This window comes from Hippopotamus amphibius, chromosome X, assembly GCF_030028045.1.
Source record: "Hippopotamus amphibius kiboko isolate mHipAmp2 chromosome X, mHipAmp2.hap2, whole genome shotgun sequence".
Lineage (NCBI taxonomy): Eukaryota > Metazoa > Chordata > Mammalia > Artiodactyla > Hippopotamidae > Hippopotamus > Hippopotamus amphibius.
In genome coordinates this window covers 123847309-123867607 of record NC_080203.1, presented here as the reverse complement: position 1 = coordinate 123867607, position 20299 = coordinate 123847309, and the positions used below count along the sequence as shown (strand labels likewise).

The 20299-nt window shown below is 42.9% G+C and overlaps 1 protein-coding gene across 3 annotated transcripts in view; it reads left to right on the top strand.

The window, feature by feature from the left end:
* The first annotated feature begins 2442 nt into the window (after positions 1–2442).
* The window catches only part of CA5B (carbonic anhydrase 5B), a 40651-nt gene continuing 22794 nt past the window's right edge, over positions 2443–20299 (top strand). Inside the window, exons 1-2 of one of the 3 annotated variants that reach the window (XM_057717718.1) lie at positions 2443–2517; positions 12352–12546. In XM_057717718.1, the coding sequence (XP_057573701.1) occupies positions 12405–12546 (142 nt within the window). In that variant the 5' untranslated portion in view covers positions 2443–2517; positions 12352–12404. Of the gene's footprint in view, positions 2518–10047; positions 10090–12351; positions 12547–20299 lie in introns of those variants that run through there. The other 2 variants (XM_057717719.1, XM_057717717.1) reach the window with 2 other exon arrangements.

The window sequence follows — 20299 nt, the reverse complement described above, 5'->3', positions numbered from 1 at the left end:
TTAAGAGGATCTGGATATAACTTCAGATATGGTTGTCAAGAGAGACATCTCTAAAGAGATGGCATTTTAGGTGAGAGTTGAATGATGAGAAAAAGCCAGCCATGTAAATCTAGGCAAAGAATGGTCTGAACAATGGGAACAGCAAAGGAAAATGTTCTGAGATAGGAGTGGACAGGGGAAGACCAGTGTGGAAGGGACAGAGTGAGAGAGGGACCTTGAACTCTCTACTGTCGGGTATTTATCAAAAGCCCTATAATGAGAACTGTTGATTGGGAGTGACTACATAAAAGCCCTGATACAAGACCTCTTTTCTACAAATCAGGGACACCAGATAGGGTTTTGCATGCAGCCAATCACCCATTCTGCACTCATGACAGACGTTGCTCATCAATCACAGATCTTCTTCCTTTGCGGCCTAGACAAAGCCACAAAAGTCAACATAGTTATTCAAGTAGCCATTACAAATGGCTCAAAGTTGACATATGAGTTGAAACCTATTTGCCATCCTGGGGAAAGAATATCAAATTGCTACCCTGAATTAAGTCAGACCATTAAGGGCCTGTGTACTTGGATGAACAAAAAGGTTTGATGGTTCATAGAACTGATCAATGCACTGTGCTTTGTGATTGTGCCAACAGTTTACACTGAGGGGACCTGTGTTTAACTTCTTATTTCCAACTTAGGTCACTATGTCATCTATACAAAGAAATGGGATTTCTCCCAGGACTAAAATTCTAGAAAAACTATGCTACTAAAAGAACAAAAGAGGGCTTCCCTGGTGGTGCAGTGGTTAAGAATTCACCTGCCAATGCAGAGGACACAGGTTCGAGCCCTGGGCTAGGAAGATCCCACATGCCGCGGAGGAACTAAGCCCGTGCACCACAACTATTGAGCCTGCACTCCAGAGCCCGTGCTCTGCAACAAGAGAAGCCACTGCAATGAGAAGCCTGCGCACCACAATGAAGAGTAGTCCCTGCTCACCGCAACTAAAGAAAGCCCCTGTGCAGCAAGGAAGACCCAACACAGCCAAAAAATGCATTTATTTATTTAAAAAAATTTAAAAAATAAAAGAAAAAAAGGTTGATTTTTATCTTATGAACACTGAAGACCTTAAAATGATAGGTATTTCCTCTTTTCTATTGCCATTCATAAGCTTGGGGGCAAATCTCTGGCCCATCTTAAACAACTATTTGGGCCTGTTCACTTAAATGCTAATCTTACCATCGGCTGCAGTATTCTCCTTCCATTAAGTTCCCTTTTCCTTGGCTTCTTCAACTATTTTCTTTATCCAATAATGTCTATATTTTAGTAAGCTGCTTCAAATCATTTGTGGAAGAAGGTGAGGTAGAACTGTACAAAAATCAACTCAATTTGTACAGGATGTATTTGGACCAATTTCTGTGAGTTCATTTTTCAGGCAAAAATGACTGACAGTTGAAACATTTTATAAATGAAACAGGGTTCTCAGGGTGAGCTTAATAAAAGCATTCTGTTGCAAAGTGTTCTTTTCTCTGTGTTCCTTCTAGCACATTTTGAATATTCCCACTATCTTCAAGCCAGAAATGCAACAGAGGGTGGAAAGAGAAGAAAAAGTAACCAAATATGGTATCATAAGATCTTTATTGTTGGCATATGAAGAAATAAAAGCAGCAAATCTTACTGCTAAGAAGTGGAAATGTTATCTTTCTACACAGGCAAAAAGGGTTTCAATGAAGATTTGCTGAGAATTTATTGCGTGAAGAAATATAAGTGGCTTCCTATGTTTGCTACCCAAAAATATTCTACTAATCAAATCAGGAAGACCTGTCATTACCAAATCCTTTTCTACCTATCGATCCCTTGCCACATCTTCCTCTTTCTCATTTCTTGTCATGCCTCAATCCAAGTTGGGACAACTCCAGACTGTAAGCTCCTTGAGGCTTGTCAGGGGAGCATATACTCAACAAATATGAATTGAATGAATGAATCTGAGACTTCTGTACAAGGGTGGAAAAGTTGGCTATAACCTCTACACATTTTCCTTGTGGACCCAGAGTTGTAAATGGAGAGAGTGAGGCTAGTAGAATAATCTCAGTGTACTCAGGGTGGCAAGCAGAGTTCAAGTCTAAGTGTGATGCTGTTTTGCAGGCCCTAGACAGCAAGAGCTCACTGGAAAGGTCATCAGCGGAGACATCAGGAAATACACTTCTGCTTACTCCATTCATCTGCCTAGCATTTAAGGTCCGATGAGGGACTAGAAGGAACACTGGTGACAGTTCTGGTTTAAAGAACGTGAAAACTGGCTGGAAAAAGCAGGGTTCCACAATTCCGTGCTTGGCTTTGGCACCAGGCCAAAGGGCAGGGACAGGCTCAGCCTGGAGGGATGTGGCTATTTCACATGGGGCGTGACCTAGAGGGGATATGGGCGTGGTCCGGGCTGTGGGCGTAACGGGGGCATGGCTACGAAGGCCAAGCTTTCCTGCCGCTGGTCCTGGACTGGAGCGAGCGGCAAGGTTCGTGCTCTGGGGAAAGGCTCAGGTAAGGGAGGGCAGCCGAGTGGAGTGGGGGCTATAGCGGGGGCAGGCCGGATACAGCGTGGGTTCTGCGAGTATGTGCCAGGGGACTACGGAGGCCAGTAGGGTATCGCCCCCGCCTGTTCTGCCCCCCCTCCCCGCAGCCCTCTTCTTCTACTGTAGGAGTCACCAACCAGATGGCTGCATCTCCTTTAGAATTATTTGCACTCGACAGGTAAACAGCTGTCATAGGGAATTTGTCGGAGCGTGAGAGCAGTTCCTTAGGAGGGAGTTTTGCTTGGAGTGGTTGGATGTGAATAACTCAAGAAAGTCCAACCTGCTGTGAAATAGCTGGAGACAGGAATAAGGGCTACAAATCTGAGATTGCAGTTCCAGAAGCCGAGGCGTGGCAAGCTGGTACTGACTTGGCTCTTCATTGTATTTCTCGCCGCCGCCCCCCGCCCCCCACCTTGGAACATGCCTGAGTCAGAGAATGGAGCCACAAACACCCTCAGGGCAGGGGTTCTGCAGCACAGCTGTGTCACGTGGACAAATCTGAGCCTTCTCCATTCTGCAATTCCCTCTTGCCTTTTTGTTTTGTGCCCCGCCCCAGAACTGGAGGCGAACCTCCAGAGTACAAACATTGTTGCTGTCTGTGAGTCTTTGCCGCATTCAGTGTTAAATGATACTGCCTTGAGGCTGGTGGCAGTTTGTTAAAATAAGTGCCCTCCCCTCTGGCCTATTTTCACTAGGAAAGTTTGAGAAATGAGAAGTTAATGTGCACACCTTAATCTGGATAGAGCTTGTTCTCACCCAGCCACTGAAAACCACATTGTTTTCTCCTTCCCCTTCTTCTTCCTTTACTGCTAATCTGGCCATCTTTGCTCTGCTATTAAAAACCTTACTGGAATATGGAAAGGAGCAGCAGATTTCTCTGGTGAGGGAAGCTGCCCCAGACCCTACCCCTCATCTGCCCCTCCACATCCCTCAGAACAGTCTCTGTTCTTGCACATTTTGGGAATGGAAAACCTTTCAGCTATCTAGGGCCTTCCTCATTTACTCAATTTTTACATAGTACCAGCACTGAAATTCATCAAAAGGCCAAGAGCAGCAGGGCACCATTCTCTGCCTATACACACCTGCCCTGTTGTCCCTGGAGCCAGGCAAAAGGCTGTGACTGCTCAGTCAGAACTCAATAAAGACTGAGTGAATTATGAGTAAATATGAATATTTTGGAAATCTGATGGAAGGCGGGAAATGCATTTCATCTCAGTGCCCACACTGGGGTAGTTAATTGCAGCACACAAAGCGGTTACTAGAAACCTATCTTGAAACCTCTGGCAACCCCAGATTGGGATCCTGCTCTCAGAGAAGTGGGTGAGAGGAAGAAGGTCAGCTTTCTCAGTCAAGACATGGCAGCATAACCTCTAATTTCCATTTCAGGGAACTGCAAAAAGCTTGCTTTCTTTGGAAATCGGGAGGTGAGAAAAGGAAAGGCCAATTTGATGAGAATCAAGGAATGTTTTTTTTCAATCTAATTGTAACCTCTAGTCAGAGTACTTTTTTTTTTTGCTGTTTTGCATAAATATACATGGCTTAATCAAGCAGAGTTCAAACTACTGTCATTTAATACATACAAGATTTATGAATGATTTTTTAAAAGGCTTTCAGAATCTTTTTTTCCTCTCACACATTTCCAAGTCTGCAAAAAAGCAGATAAGGGACGTATTAGTAAGATCCAAGGACACACAGATAAGTAGTGATAGCAAAGGCATTCAGTACAGAAAACTTAGCTATTCTGGGGCCCCTCCAACCCATGGTCCCATCTTTGAGGACAGACTTAAGTAAGAACAGATTTTCTGTGACATCCAGCAATGTCTGCTAGTAGTTCACTGTTATTTATTATGTTTGATAATTAAACATTTGTGATTTCAATAGCCTGGGCTTTATAACACCCATGGGTAAGTTTAAATAACCACCTCTCAATAAATTCTAACTTTTAATGTAACAGAGGGGATTGGCCTTTGGTTTTAGCATAAATAATCTCATGTATTGTTACAGGTATTGTAGCCTAGCATTACCTAAATGAAGTTTTCTATTAGGATTTCCCTGGAGCCCTTCTTGCCCCTGACCTTCCGTGTTCCGTTCCTTCCCTGATTGCCTTTGACTTCCTTCTCCATCTCTTGGCCTCCTCAGTCACTCCACTTTGTTAGTCTCTATACACCTGTTATCCCCTGGGGGGAGGGGATTCCCCTTCTCTCTCTTGCCTCACAACCTCTCCTGAGCAGAGCACCAGAGCTGCATTGCCAGCTCTCCCTAGACCTTGCCTCTCGCCTGCCCCCTTGGCACCTCAAATCCAGTAGGATTAGCAGCAAGAGTGACATCATTCCCTCCCCGCCTGCTCCTATGCTGGGTTCTGTTTCTTTGTTCAGGGATTCATCCTCATTCTACCATGAGGTAGAATATTCTACCAGATTATCTCCCTCAGATTATTGGAATTTCATTTCAAACTCCACACGCCCAAATCTGAGCTACTGATTTCTACCCAAAACCTTGTCCACACACAGTCTTCCCATCTCAGTTCATGGCAAGTCCATCCTTGCAGTTGTTTAGGCTAAGAATCTGCCAGTCATCCTTGACTGCTTTCTTTCACATCTTACGGGCTGTATCCCCAAGATACATCCAATACCCAACCTCTTCTCACCACATCCACTGCAGCATCCTTAGTTCCAGCCCCTGGATTATCCTGAATGGGCTCCCTGCTTCTTCCATCCTGGTCAGTTTCCAGTAGGGCACTCTGAATCATCTTTAAAAAACATAAATCAAATTATGCCCCTCCTCTACTCCAAAAACTCCATTGTGTCCCCACAATGGGGAACCTTTACAATGGCCTACAAGTCTCTTTGATCTGGCATCCACTACCTCTGGACCTCATCTCCTACCACCTTACTTGTGCTTCACTCCACTCTTGCCATATTGGCCTTCTCATTGTCCCTTTGTTTTCCTCCAAGTGTTACAATGGGTTAAGTGCATTTTCTGAGATGCCACTCTATGAAGTATAAGGGTGCTCTTTTTTTTTTTTCTCCAATTCATCCCACCCCCACCCCCACTTTTCCCACTTGGTGTCCATATGTTTGTTCTCTACATCTGTGTCTCTTTTTCTGCCTTGTAAACCGGTTGATCTGTACCATTTTTCTATATTCCACATATATGCGTTAATATACTCACTGTCCCTTGAATGTGCCAGACAAGCTCCCACCTCAGGGTCTTTGCACAGGCATTTCCCTCTGCCTGGAATACCCTTCCCTCCTGAGAGCCATATAACTACTTCCTTCACCTCCTTCAATCCTTTGCTGAAATTTCACCTTCTCAATAAGGCCTCTCCTGAGCAATTTATTTAAAATGCAACACCCCCTCCCCTGTGACACTCCAAATTCACCTTACCCTGCTCTACTTTTCACGGAACATATTTTAGTTTAATTGTCTACAGCTGACTTATGTGTTACATTGCTGTTTGTCGTCGGTCCCCCCTTACTAGAATGTAAACTCTACAAGGATGGGGGCTTTGTTTTATTCCCTTCATGAGCCTAGGACAGTGCCTAGCAGTTAATAAATGTTTGATTGATGTCCTGGTGAAAGAATAAGAGTAATGGATTGAATGAAGGATGGTTGAAGGAATCACCTCCTCACTGACTTTCCTGGCTTCCCTCTTTGCCCACTCCCGTCCATCCTGTGCTGAGCTGACAGAGTCATTAGAAACCGTCAGTGCTTCATTCTATACACGTGGAATAAAATCTGAAAGTCTTCCTGTCTCTTGGAAATTCATATTCCCTGAATTAATCTCAAATCCCTATGCAGCTCTACCTTCCACTGTGTACCCTGGGTATCTGGTTAGCCAACACCTTAAAAAATATTCACAGCAGACTTGGGATGATGGCAAGTTCAGATACACTTGGCTTTGTTACAGAAAACAGGATTTGGGGGTTTTTTGTCTAAAAACACAAAAGGTAATCTTCAGAGTCAGTGTCTCCCTGCAGTGAGGTCAGCAGCATTCTTAGGGGACAGAGAGAAGTTCCGCTCTCCAGGCCACTACATGCAGCCCACCACTGGGTGGGCAATGGGGAAGATGACCAAGAGTGAGGGTTATGTTGAGTCCTCTGGAGCTCTCATGTCCCCTGGTCCTAGAGAGCCAGTCTGGAAGTGGGCAGGAGACACTTCCTCTGGGCCAGGTGTCATCGGCCTCAGTGTGCACAGACAGCATGACTGCAGAGTGCAGGGCAGTCCCCAAGGATGGCCACAGCCCTGGCAGTCAGCCCCGGCCTGCAGCGTCAGCTCAGTCTGGCCTCAGTGCTTTCCTGATGGCTCTCTATGGAGCTAGACCAAGGATCAGTAACCCAGACTTCTCTGGGTGCCATGTCAACAGACCTCAGACCCCGCCTCCCACAGCCCCATATCCAGGGCCAAGTGCGTGCCCACTTTTCTGTACAACTCCCTCAGCCATGAGGCATGCCTCTGGTCTTGTCATATCACGACCTTCCCTTTGAAGGACAAGCCAGCATGTACCTCCTGTTGAGTGTACCTTACGCTTGGCATTGTCTTCCTGGGAATTAGTAAGTCTCTTCTTCCATCTAGATTGTCAGCAAGGAAGGAATCCCTTTCCACCTGTTTGCCCACCTGCCCTGACACTGAGATTGATTATTGAACAAACCCAAGGCTCTTCCCTTTTCAACCCCAGTTGTCCTCTTTGGCCTTGGTTCTTAAGCACCCCTGCCCTTCCCTATATGTCCTTATTGTCCCCGATATTATCCCTGTCCATCTCTCTGCCTTTGCCCTTCCTGTTAAAACTCTCTCTCCCCTCTGACCCATGGTTCAGATGCTACCCCCTCCTGAAACTTAGAGCCTCTGCCCTCTACGTTGTCACTGAATTAAGTCAGGGCTGCCATCACATCTGACTTTGATTAAGAAGTATTTGTTTAATTATGCAAAGTGAAATAAACCAGACTCACAGGAAAAGTACTTCCACCTATATGAAATATCTAGAATAGGCAAATACACAGAGACAGAAAGTGGAATAGAGGTTACTGGGGGCTGTGAGGTGGGGAGGAATGGGGAGTTGTTTAATGGATACAGAGTTTGTGCTGGGGATGATGAAAAAGTTCTGGGTATAGATTGTGGTGATGGTTACACAACATTGTGAATGTATTTACTGCCACTGAATTGTATACTTTAAAAAGGTTAAAACGATAAATATGTCTATTTTACTACAGTAAAAAAGGTAGCTTAAAAAAAGAGAGGTTATTTGTTTAAATAGTTTTCCTTTGTAGATTGCAAGCTTGTGAAAATAAGGAGAAATAACTTTTCCACCTTATTCCAGCACAGTGCTCTGCATGAGAGAATCGCTCATTATTGTTTCAATTCAGGAATGGAAGTCAATGAAAAGAAACACAGAATTAAGGCAAGATTTCCCCATATCTCTTAGCAAGTTTTGAAATTTTACAAATTGATTTTTATCAGAGAGAATCCTATTTAGTTGGGATTATTTGATGATACTGTCTTAAAAGAAAAAATGACATTAAAAATCATCTAAAACTGCTTTCTATTTTCTTAATTTTTGTACTTATATCAAGGGTAGCATTTTAGTAAATTCAATTTGAATAACAATAACTTTCATTTATATAATACTTAACAGGATTTTCTGGGATTTTTCTCAGACCTTACACCATTTGAAGTCACAGAGTTAGCTTCTTGTACAGTGTTACTGAACTGTTTTTCCTGCTCCTCTGGTTCTGGATTCTTTCTTGCATAAGCTGAAGGGTGTACATTAAGTCTTAATCTTTTTGTTTGTTTGTTTTTGTTTTGTTTGTTTCTGGCCATGCTGTGCAGCCATGCAGGATCTTAGTTCTCCAACCTAGGATTGGACCTGTGCACCCCTGCATTGGAAGCATGGAGTCTTAACCACTGGACTGCCAGAGAAGTCCCTTAAGTCTTAATCTTAAATATTTCAGTTCATATAATCTTTTCACTCTGCTGACCTGCAATTATAAATTATGCTGTTTCATACTGGATAGAGTCTTATAAGTTAAAATGAAGCATAAAGTTCTGAGCCTAAGCACTCATTCAAGATTAGAGTGGCGATACCAAGAGAAGAGAAGTGTTTACATTAAGGGATAGGCATGCACTGGGAAAGTATCCGTTTACCATAGCTTTTGTGCTATGTTTTTAAGTCTGAAAAACTGATATTTTCATATTCTGTCAATTAACTATTACCAAGGGCTATTTCACATAGATAATTTTCATGGAGAAGAAACTGAATTTGGAGGATATTTTCCTATGGAAAATAAAATCATGGATAAGTTTCTAAGATGTCTCCCATTTGCTTCAAAATAATCCAGGGAGGGGAAGGGGCGGGATAGGGCATAAATAAAACTTGCTTAGCCACCAACAGGTAATTGTTGAAATGAAATATTAGGTACATAGGTAGTTTTAGTACAGTATTTTCACTGTTTCTATAAGTTTGAAGTTCTCCAAAATAAAAAAATATTTAAAAAGCAGAAATAGATTCTGAATTAAGGTGGCCAACTGTCCATTCTCTAAGCCTGCTCAGTTAATTCAGTTAATAATATTTCAAATATTAAGATATTTGAAAATGATGTACTCATTTGGCTCAAGGCACTATCAAGATATCTTGAAAGTTCATTACCAGTCTTTATTTGAAATTGTGTCAGACTTTGCATATCTTAAATAAGGTACATTTTGACATACCTACTCCCTCCAAAAATGTATACATATGAAGACACATAAAACTATAAACAAAAGTGATTTTAACTTGGTGTGAGAATATCAAACACCTTTTGACAATGCAGACATACTTCAGGTGTCACTGGCCTAAAGACCCCAGGTAGGGAGTTAGGCCTGCAGGGGAGGAGCCTCCCTGGGTGTCACGAGTTCCCTATCAGTCCCCTTTAATGTGGCGACCATGCATCTCTGCTCCTAGTTCAGTGTGTTCATTGGCAAAGCGATGTGTACAACAAAGGGCATGGCCCCGGGCTGAAAGGCTGGCTTGTCATCACACTGTGCTTCACGTTACAATACTTGTGTGGGCACATGGCTGGGGTGGAGCCAGTTATAAAGAGATCTGTCTGGAGCCCTCACGTGTGCCTTACAGGGTAATAATGCTAGGAAGAAACTCTGCTTCCTGCTTTCACTGGACACACCTCAGGTGTGATTTTTCTCTCCTTTCCCTTGCATGTATCCTCCTCTCCTCTAGCTCAGAGCTAGCAGTGTCAAGGGCAGCAGTATAGGGAGAAGAGCTAGTTCATGGCTAATTAATAACAGTGGAGTGTATATATTAACAGAGGAAGGATGAAATGAGGATGTGTACCTCCTTGCTCAGCATCACTTGGGGTCATAACGTACTTTTTTTGTATCTAACACTCTTCTTGGAAAGAAGGTATGAATGAATAAAGTTCAGGTCAGTAAGTGACGTGTCTTGTCCCCTCAGTTTCCCTTTTGGTGCATTTGCACCCCAGTCAAGGCCTCCTTTGGCAGGAGAGGGCAGACTCCAAGAAGGCACCAACACCTGCTGAGAACTGGTTTGGTGTGTGTTTTCCTTCCCATATGATGTGCATTATTTTATTGAGGTAAAATTCACATACATAAAACTAGCCATTTTATTTATTTAATTTTTTAATTTTTTGGTTGTACTGCATGGCCTGTGGGATCCCAGTTCCCCTACCAGGGATTGAACCCAGACCCCCTGCAGTGGAAGTGTGGAGTCCTAACCACTGGACCACCAGGGAATTCCCCAAATTAGCCATTTTAAAGTGTACAATTCGGGGGCATTTAGGACATTCCCATTGTTGTATAAGTGTAAGCAGTTCCAAAACAATTATATCACCCCAAAAGAAAACCCCATACCCATTAATCGGTTGCTTCCCATTTCCCCCTCTGCCTAGGCCCTGCTTTCTGTCTCTACAGATTTCCCTATTCTGAGTGTTTCATACAAATGAAATCATACCACATGTGACCTTTTGTGTCTAGCTTCTTTCACTTAGCATTATGTTTTCGAGGTTCAGCACATTACAGCATGTACCAGAACGTCATTCCTTTTTATGATCTACTTCATCTTTATTACATCCCAGCACCCAACACAGTGTTTAGAGCAAAGAAATGTTGAAATGAAAATGCTTACTGGCAGAATTCCCAACCTGTGAGGCTAGGTTAGGTTCATATTCAGGAAGTTTTCTCTTTCAGATCAGGCAGGACTTTGGGATTCCTTCAGGTCTTACACATAGGAATATGAGACCCACCTCTTAAAGGACTAGCATTTAAAAGTGTTTCAGAAGTATAAATAACCCTAAAGATGGGTGATGATGGCATCCACGAAAAGGAAAAACCCTTAATACCATCCGAGAACATGGTGGTAGTCACTTCACAGTTCTGAGTTCTTGAAATCAGGATCAGCATCTTGAAGCCTCCTCGGGTCATTCCACTAATATTCATCAAGCAGCCATCATGTGCGAGGCACCATGTCCCTAAGACATGCAGCCATGACGGAGACAGACATGGTCCCTACCACTGTGGAGCTTTGATGCTGCAGAGATGGAGATGTAAAGTACGTTTGTGGTCAGTTATTTTAATTCAACTGCAGTAAGCACCATAGCCAAGAAGAAGAGGGTGCTGGGCTCACCAAAAGAGGGCATGGTCAAGGGAGGCTTCTAGTAAGTAATATTGGGTGTAATCATCAAACAGAACATAGGAATTAACCAGGGAGATCCAGGGAAGGAGGAGCATCTACACAAGCCCTGAGGCTAGAGGGAGCATCAGGAGTTGGATAAACCAAAGTCCACGTGGCTGGTGTGCAGGCAGCAGCGTGAAGTGGATGTGAGGCTGAGATGTCTGCAGGGCCAGGGCACATGGTATCCTGAACAGGTGTTTAAATGTCTCTCAAGTAATCACTCTAAAGAGTTTGAAATGTATAGTGGAGTGAATGTATAATCAACAAGAAAAAATAAAAAATTTTTTTCATTTCTGATCTCGTTTACTCACTTAGTATAAGGATAGGAGTTTTCAGGAAAAGGGGATAAGCAATATTGGTGGGTGGGAGGAGTTTGTGGGGAAAAAGCATTCAAAATTAATATTACCATAATTTCAGAACACTCTAGTGAATGCCTTGGAAAGCATCATTTTCAGAGACTTTCACTGTGAGCATGTAAGGGGGTAGAGAGGTCAGCAGTGCAATTATAAATGAATATTCAAATTGAATCTACTTGTAGATTAGTTCAGGATTAGCCTTTTCCATTTCCCGTATGATCAAGGGACAGAGTGTTACACCTAAAACTGTCAAAGAGTCACAGATTATATTTAAGCTTAGATTTCAAACCACACATGACTATTCTGGCAGGATATATCTTGGTTTTGGATTTTTTTTTTAAGCAATCCAGATGCAGATAGATTTTTTTTTTTTAATTCATGCTGCCTGGAGGGAACTTTAATCTGTGGTTTCTCCTTATATATAAATACCATGCTGGACTATTAACCTGGATTTCAGGGAGTAAATGTTTTTTTTTAATTTAAGAAACTGTACTGTAAACAGTCTTTCATTCTTGTGGATACACAGAGTCGTTTCTCTGGACCTCTAATATTTAGTGACCCTAAGGGAAAGGCAAAGTGCCTAAGTCAGTCATCTGGACCCTGCCAATAAGGTGACCAATGAGTCTGAGGAATAAGAGTGGATAAACAATTGACTCTCATTTGGCCTCCCCCTCCCATGTACTAATGATCTGAATGATGTTTTCCACATGATCGGCCACCTCTGTTGTTCACGGCTTTTCCTCCTCCGTCCTCCTTTTGCCTCTAGGTTATTAGGTTCCTGCAAGTTGCTTGGGAGCTGACCAAGATTTCAAGCTAAAGATGGTGATGATGAGTCGCCTGGGCGTCATTCTTCAAGCCTCTCCATGCAAGGCACTGTGGAGAAGGTTCCAGATGCCAAGGCCCACGCCTGCGAGGCCCTGCAGCCTCTACACCTGCACTTACAAAACCCGGAACCGAGCCTGTGAGTACACGGCTGCCTGGAGAGAGCAGAAGTCTGGTTGTTTCCTAACAGTCACGTGTGTTGAGTGTTTGCAGCTCTGATGTCAGTGGCGTTCCACACTGGGATTAGATGCCTTGAGAACTGTGAGAATAACCTATTATTTCTCTATTTGTTCAAATATGGAACTTTTTTTCCCTGGCTTTGTTGAGATATAACTAACGTAAGTCTAAGGTGTACATTGTGATGATTTGATACACATACACGTCGTGAAATGATTACCACAATATGGCGTGGAAAGTTGTTTTCTTGACCAGTTTTAACTTGTTAAAATGATGTCATGCAGAAATAGGTCAAAGGAGTCCCAAGTTTCAAATAGTTTGAACCTTTTCTTTACTGTTTTTTGCTAGCAAGTGTCTTTTTACTAAGATCAATCCACTGAGAATTATTTCTGTGAGTCTGAACATTCTGGAAGTTGCATATTCATGTTTGCAAGCAGTTCAGTAGCTTCATACTCTGGAATATTCCATCCCTCCTGACACATTACAGAAGGGTTACTTCTAGCTGACCAGCTCGCCAAGGTGTGCTGTGCTGTAAACCCAGCAGATGAAGTGAGGCAGCAGATGGTCTTCCTGACACCACAGCACTACTGCCATGGGGGTGGGTCGCTGTGTGCTGTCAGGGCTGGACTGTGCACTGCAGATGCTGCATGGCATCCCTGAGTGTCTCAAGACCTCCCTAAATGTCCCCTGGGGGGCAAAATAACCCTGGTACAGCACCCCTGAGGTCACAGGAGAGGAAAATGTGTGTTGGTGGAGACGTGAGTTTAATGAAATGGTTAAGTATATCTGCTAAATAGTTATTTTATATATTTTTCCACCATTCACAGTGAATTCACACAGGGTTTTCTAATGTTGGTTTGCTTCCAGATTCTAGGTTTCTCAATGTTCCTTCCTTGGGTTTACTCTCTTTGACCCTGTTTGCACATGAAAAAAAAGGAATTTATTAGTAATGCCAATCTAGCTAAATCCATTGCCTCGAAACTGCTTCACAAATATATTTTTACTGTAAGTTTATTTTGTTTCCTCCAATACTGACTGTGTTCTCGTTAAACTGAACTGGCCTGAGTCATAATAAATTTCTGGTTGCTGGGTGTGGCTTCCTACCAGCAGGCCCACATCCTACCCGGACTGGCTGATTCTCAGCACTGGCACTTTGCAGTCTAAGGCTAAAAATGGAAAAAAATAGTCATATGTATCTAGTTACCAAGAGAAAGTTTTTTTTAACAGAAAGTTGAAAGTTAAGAGTGTAAAATCCAGTATGCTCATGTCTTTAGAATAGTTTGCTCCTAGGGAATTCCCTGGCAGTCCAGTGGTTAGGACTCCACGCTTTCACTGCCGAGGGCCCTGGTTTGACCCGTGGTGGGGACTGAGATCCCACAAGCTGCATGGCGTGGTCAAAAAAAAAAAAATACAATAGTTTACTCCTTTTGATGCTGACAAAACCAAAAAGTAGTAGTGACTTAGGGAGGAGGGGCTTCCCTTGATTAATTCCTCACATTAGATGTTCTTTTTTGTAGGTTACTAAGACAGACAGATGACAGTCATGATTTGATTTTGCTTTTGGCATTTATACTGTCCCTCCTTGTTTCACCCAGGAGAATATTTGGTCTTTGATGCCCTGGACCACTGAGCATGTGCTATTTGGTTATCCTGGTTCCTCATCTGTTTAGTTGTAAAGACAATACTCATTGTTTCTGGAAGCTCAGTACCCCAGCACAAGGCCCAGTGTACACTTGTGACCAAAAATGACCCAAAATTGTTGAGGGTTAGAAAAGATAATGTGGAAAGTCCTTAGCTAGCGCCTGCCACACAGTGAGAACTCGGTTTGGCAGCTGCGTCTGCTTCCACAGTTGTTACCACCATCACCATCTTCATCACTGTCACATGCTCAGCACCGCCCTCAGATGTCTGACCATTTTTAGGATCCGAGGAGCAGAGTAGGGAGTGACTGAAGATGGAGGTTGTGGAGAATTTAGAAGCAGCATTTCACTGGGGCCTGTGCCCCGTGCTCTACCTCCACTCCCCACCATCCCCCTCCCCGAGTAATCACTGGCGTCAAACTGCTGTTTGCTGTGATCTCAAGTTGCGGACAGAAAATGTTGACAGTCCTAACCCTGCGGACTGGCAATATGATAAAATAAAGATAAAAGCCTGCACCTATTACCCAAGATGAAAAAATCAATTTCACTTCATGTATCATGTACTGAAATTTAGCCTAATTGTCACATTAAAAAAAAATTTAGGGTCAGAGTAGATCGGAAAACAAAACTCAACAGTCAGTAGTAAGAAAATCCAATTAAAAAAATGGGTCAGGACTTCCTAGGTGGCTCAGTGGTAAAGAATCCACCTGCCAATGCAGGGGACACGGGTTCAAGCCCTGCCCTGGGAAGATTCCACATGCCACAGAGCAACTAAGCCCGTGTGCCACAACTATTGAGCCCATGTGCCGCAAATATTGAAGCCCACGTGCCTAGGGCCCGTGCTCCACAACAAGAGAAGCCACTACAATGAGGAGCCTGCACACCACAATGAAGAGTAGCCCCTGCTCACAGCAACTAGAGAAAGCCCATGTGCAGCAACGAAGACCCAACGCAGCCAATAAATAAATAAATAAATAAATAAATAAATAAATTTATTAAAAAAAATGGGTCAAAGACCTTAACACACACCTCACCAAAGAAGACATATAGACGGCAAATAAGCATATGAAAAGATGCTCCTCATCATATATCATCAGCAAAATGCAAGTTAAATAACCATGAGACACCAAAATACCTATTAGAATGGCCAAAATCCAGAATGCTGACACCAAATGCTGACAAGGATGTGGAGCAATAGGAATTCTCATTCACTGATGGTGGGAATGTAAAATGGTACAGCCACTTTGGAAGACAGTTTGGTAGTCTCTTTCAAAACTGAATATAGGGAGAGAGAGGATTAAGATGGCGGAGTAGGAGGACGTGCACTCACTCCCTCTTGCAAGAGCACTGGAATTACAACTAACTGCTGAACAATCATTGACAGAAAGACACTGGAACTCACCAAAAAAGACACCCCGCATCCAGAGACAAAGGAGAAGCCGCAATGAGACGGTAGGAGGGGCGCAATCACGTTAAAATCAAATCACATAAATGCTGGGTGGGTGATTCACAAGCTGGAGAACAGTTATACTGCAGAAGTCCACCCACTAAAGTGAGGGTTCTGAGCCCCACATCAGGCTTCCCAACCTGGGTTCAGCAACGGGAGGAGGAATCCCCAGATAATCAGACCCTGAAAGCCAGCGGGATTTGATTGCAGGACCTCCACAGGACTGGTGGAAGCAGACTCCACTCTTGGAGGGCACACAAAAAATGTGCTCACCAGGACCCAGGGGGAAGGAACAGTGACCTGACAGGAAAGTGAACTAGACCTACCTGCTGGTGTTGGAGGGTTGCCTGCCGAGGTGGGGGGCAGCTGTGGCTCACCCAGGAGGCAGGGGCACTGGCAGCAGGGGTTTTAGGAAGTGCTTATTGGTGTGAGCCCTCCCAGAGTCCACCATTAGCCCCACCAAAGAGCCTGTGGGCTCCAGCACTAGGTGGCCTCAGGCCAAACAACCAACAAGGTGTGAACACAGCCCTACCCATTAGCAGACAAGCAGATTAAAGTTTTACTGAGCTCTGCCCACCAAATCGGATTAAAGCTTTACTGAGCTCCGCCCACCCAGCCCTACCCACCATCAGTCCCTCCCATCAGGAAGCACCCACCAGCCTTCTAGATAGCTTCCTCCACAAGAGGGCAGACAGCAGTATCAAGCAGTATCAGCAGTATTTCGTCTTGCAGAAATGAAAACCACAGCCACAGAAAGAGAGAGAAAATGAAAAAGCAGAGGACTTTGTACCAGATGAAGGGACAGGATAAAGCCCCAGAAAAACAACTAAATGAAGAGGAGATAGGCACCCTTCCAGAAAAAGAATTCAGAATAATGATGGTGAAGATGATCCAGGACTTTGAAAAAAGACTGGATGCAAAGATCGAAAAATTTACCAAAGACCTAGAAGAATTAAAGAGCAAACAAACAGAGATATGCAACACAATAACGGAAATGAAAAATACACTAGAAGGAACCAACAGCAGATTAACGGAGGCAGAAGGGCGAATGAGTGACCTGGAAGACAGAATGGTGAAAATCACTGATGTGGAAAAGAATAAGGAAAAAAGAATGAAAAGAACTGAAGACAGCCTAAGATACCTCTGGGACAATGTTAAACGCACCAGCATTTGCATTATAGGGGTCCCAGAAGGAGAATAGAGAGAGAAAGGACCTGAGAAAATATTGGAAGAGATTATAGTTGACAACTTCCCTACCATGGGAAAGGAAATAGCTACCCAAGTGCAGGAAGCGCAGAGAGTCCCAGGCAGGATAAATCCAAGGAGAAACGCCAAGACATATAGTAGTCAAGCTGACAAAAATTAAAGACAGAGAAATGTTATTAAAAGCAACAAGGGAAAAACGACAAATAACATACAAAGGAACTCCCATAAGGGTAACAGCTGATTTCTCAGCAGAAACCCTGCAAGCCAGAAGGGAGTGGCATGATATATTTCAAGTGATGAAAGGAAAGAACCTACAACCAAGAATACTCTACCCAGCAAGGATCTCATTCAGATTCGACAGAGAAATCAAAAGCTTTACAGACAAGCAACAGCTAAGAGAATTCAGCACCACCAAACCAGCCCTACAACAAATGCTAAAGGAACTTCTCTAAGCAGGAAACATAAGAGAAGAAAAGGACCTACAAAAACAAAAACAAAACAATTAAGAAAATGGTAATAGGAACATACATATCGATAATTACCTTGAATGTAAATGGACTAAATGCACCAACCAGAAGACACGGACTGGCTGAATGGATACAAAAACAAGACCCATATATGTGCTGTCTCGAAGAGACCCACTTCAAACCTAGGCACACATACAGACTGAAAGTGAGGGGACAGAAAAAGATATTCCATGCAAATGAAAATCAAAAGAAAGCTGGAGTAGCAATACTCATATCAGATAAAGTAGACTTTAAAATAAAAAATGTTACAAGAGACAAGAAAGGAACTACATAAAGATCAAGGGATCCATCCAAGAAGAGGAGATAATAATTATAAATATATATGCACCCAATATAGGAGCACCTCAATACATAAGGCAAATGCTAACAACTATGAAAGAGGAAATGCAAGGCAGAAATAGAGACACAGGTGTAGAGAACAAACACATGGACACCAAGTGGGGAAAGTGGGGAGGGTTGGGGGGGACTGAACTGGGAGATTGGGATACCAAATTGTACACTCTAAATATATGCTGTTTATTGTCTGTTAACTGTATCTCAATAAAAGTTCTTAAAAAAAAAAAAACTGAATATAGGGACTTCCCTGGTGGCACAGTGGCTAAGAATCTGCCTGCCAATGCAGGAGACACGGGTTCGATTCCTGGGCCGGGAAGATCCCACATGCCGCAGAGCAACTAAGCCCGTGTGCCACAACTATTAAGCCTGTGCTCTATAGCCTGTGAGCTACAAATATTGAGCCCGTGTGCCACAACTACTGAAGCCCATGCACCTAGAGCCTGTGCTCCACCACAAGAGAAGCCACCACACTGAGAAGCCTGCGCACCACAACAAAGAGTAGCCCCCACTCTCTGCAACTAGAGAAAGCCTGTGTACAGCAATGGAGACCCAGCACAGCCAATAAATTAAATAAATAAACAATTTATTTTTTTTAAAAAAACTGAGTATATTCTTACTATACATAGATACCATCCTTAGTATCTACCCAAAATTGTTGAAAACTTATGTCCACACAAAAACCTGCACACAGATGTGTAGAGCAGCTTTAGTCATCATTGCCAAAATTGGAAGCAGCCAAGATGTCCTTCAGTATGTGAATGGATACATAAACTGTAGTACATCCAGACATTGGAATATTATGCAGCACTAAAAAAAAAATGAGCTACCAAGCCATGAAAAAAACATGGAGATATCTTAAATGCATATTATTAAGTGCAAGAAGCCAATCTGAGAAGGCTACATACTGTATAATTCCAACTATATGACATTTTGGAAAAGTAAAACTATGGAGACAGTAAAAAGAGCAGTGGTTGCTAAGGACTGGGAGGAGGGAGGGATGAATAGGCAAAGCAGAGAGGATTTTTAGGGCAGTGAAAATACTCTGTATGATACTATAATGAAGGATACATGTCATTATACATGTGTCTAAACCCACAGAATGTACAACACCAAGAGTGAACCACAATGTAAACTATGGACTTTGGGTGATTCTGATATGTCAGAGTAGGTTTGCCAATTGTAATAAAAGTACCACTCTGATAGGGGGTGTTGATAATAGGGGAGGCTATGCATGTGTAAGGATAGGCAGTATATAGTACTTTAAATAATAAAGTCTTTTGAAAATTAAGCATGAGATCTTAGACCTTAAGAAAATAAATTTAACAATATTAATTCTTAATTGAATGAAATATAAAGAATATCATGTAGAATGGAAATGGTACATATTTATTACTATTATTCTAATGATTCATGTTATTCATGATCTCTAACTTTAGAAGGAAGAGAAACATTTATTTTTTAGGATAAGTTGGAATAGAATAGTACTGTATAAAAGGTAGGCACTAGACCCACATGGGTATTCATAAGTAAATTAAAATTCATTAAAATTTTATAGCCACAAGTGCCTAGCACTTACCATATTGGCCATTTCCATCATCAGAGAAAATTCCATTTTACAGTACTGATCTATATAATAACTGAACTATGTTAGAAAGTTGTTCAGTTATTTCTTCAATTAATTTTGAAGGATATAAAGCCTGGAGAACAAGAGTATTAAAAAGCTTGTTTTACAGTGTCTTCACAAAGAACTCTGATAATCGCCAGATAATCTAGACTCAGGATGCCCCAAACTGAGTCTATTCATTAATAGCCAGATAATCTTGAGAAACAATGGGCTGATTAAGAGCCATTTGGAATTACAGTAATGGCCTCAGAGGTATCTGTCCCTACAATGAACTAACAAATAGTCCTGAACTGACCTCCCAGAAACGTGGGCCTTAGTCTCCTGCACTGGTAGCTGCATGAGATGCTGTGGTTACCTGGGCTCAGCGTCAAAGTGCCTTTTACAGCACTGATGCTCTAACAAGGCAATTTGTGATTCTCTGACCATCCTCAGCAAAGTCACATGGAGGGTCCCTGTGTATCTCATCACTGCAATAAGCCCTAGGCCTCCTAGGCTGGTGTTCAATTTGATGAGGAAATAGCACATCTCAAGAAAAAGGACAGTAAAGGCAAGGCACAGGAGAAAAGGCCAATGAGAGTATAGAGCAACAATGTCTAGTAGATAAATGTGAGCCACAATTATGAGCCATATAGGCAATTCTATATTTTCTAATAACCACATTTAAAAAACAACAAATAGCGGACTTCCTAGGTGGCACAGTGGCTAAGAATCCGCCTGCCAATGTGGGGGACACAGTTTCGAGCCCAGCTCCAGGAAGATCCCACATGCCGCAGAGCTACTAAGCCCATGAGCCACAACTGTTGAGCCTGTGTGCCGCAACTACTGAAGCCCACGCACCTACAGCCTGTGCTTCGCAACAAGAGAAGCCACCTCGATGAGAAGCCTGCACACTGCAATGAAGAGTGGCCCCCACTTGCCGCAACTAGAGAAAGCCC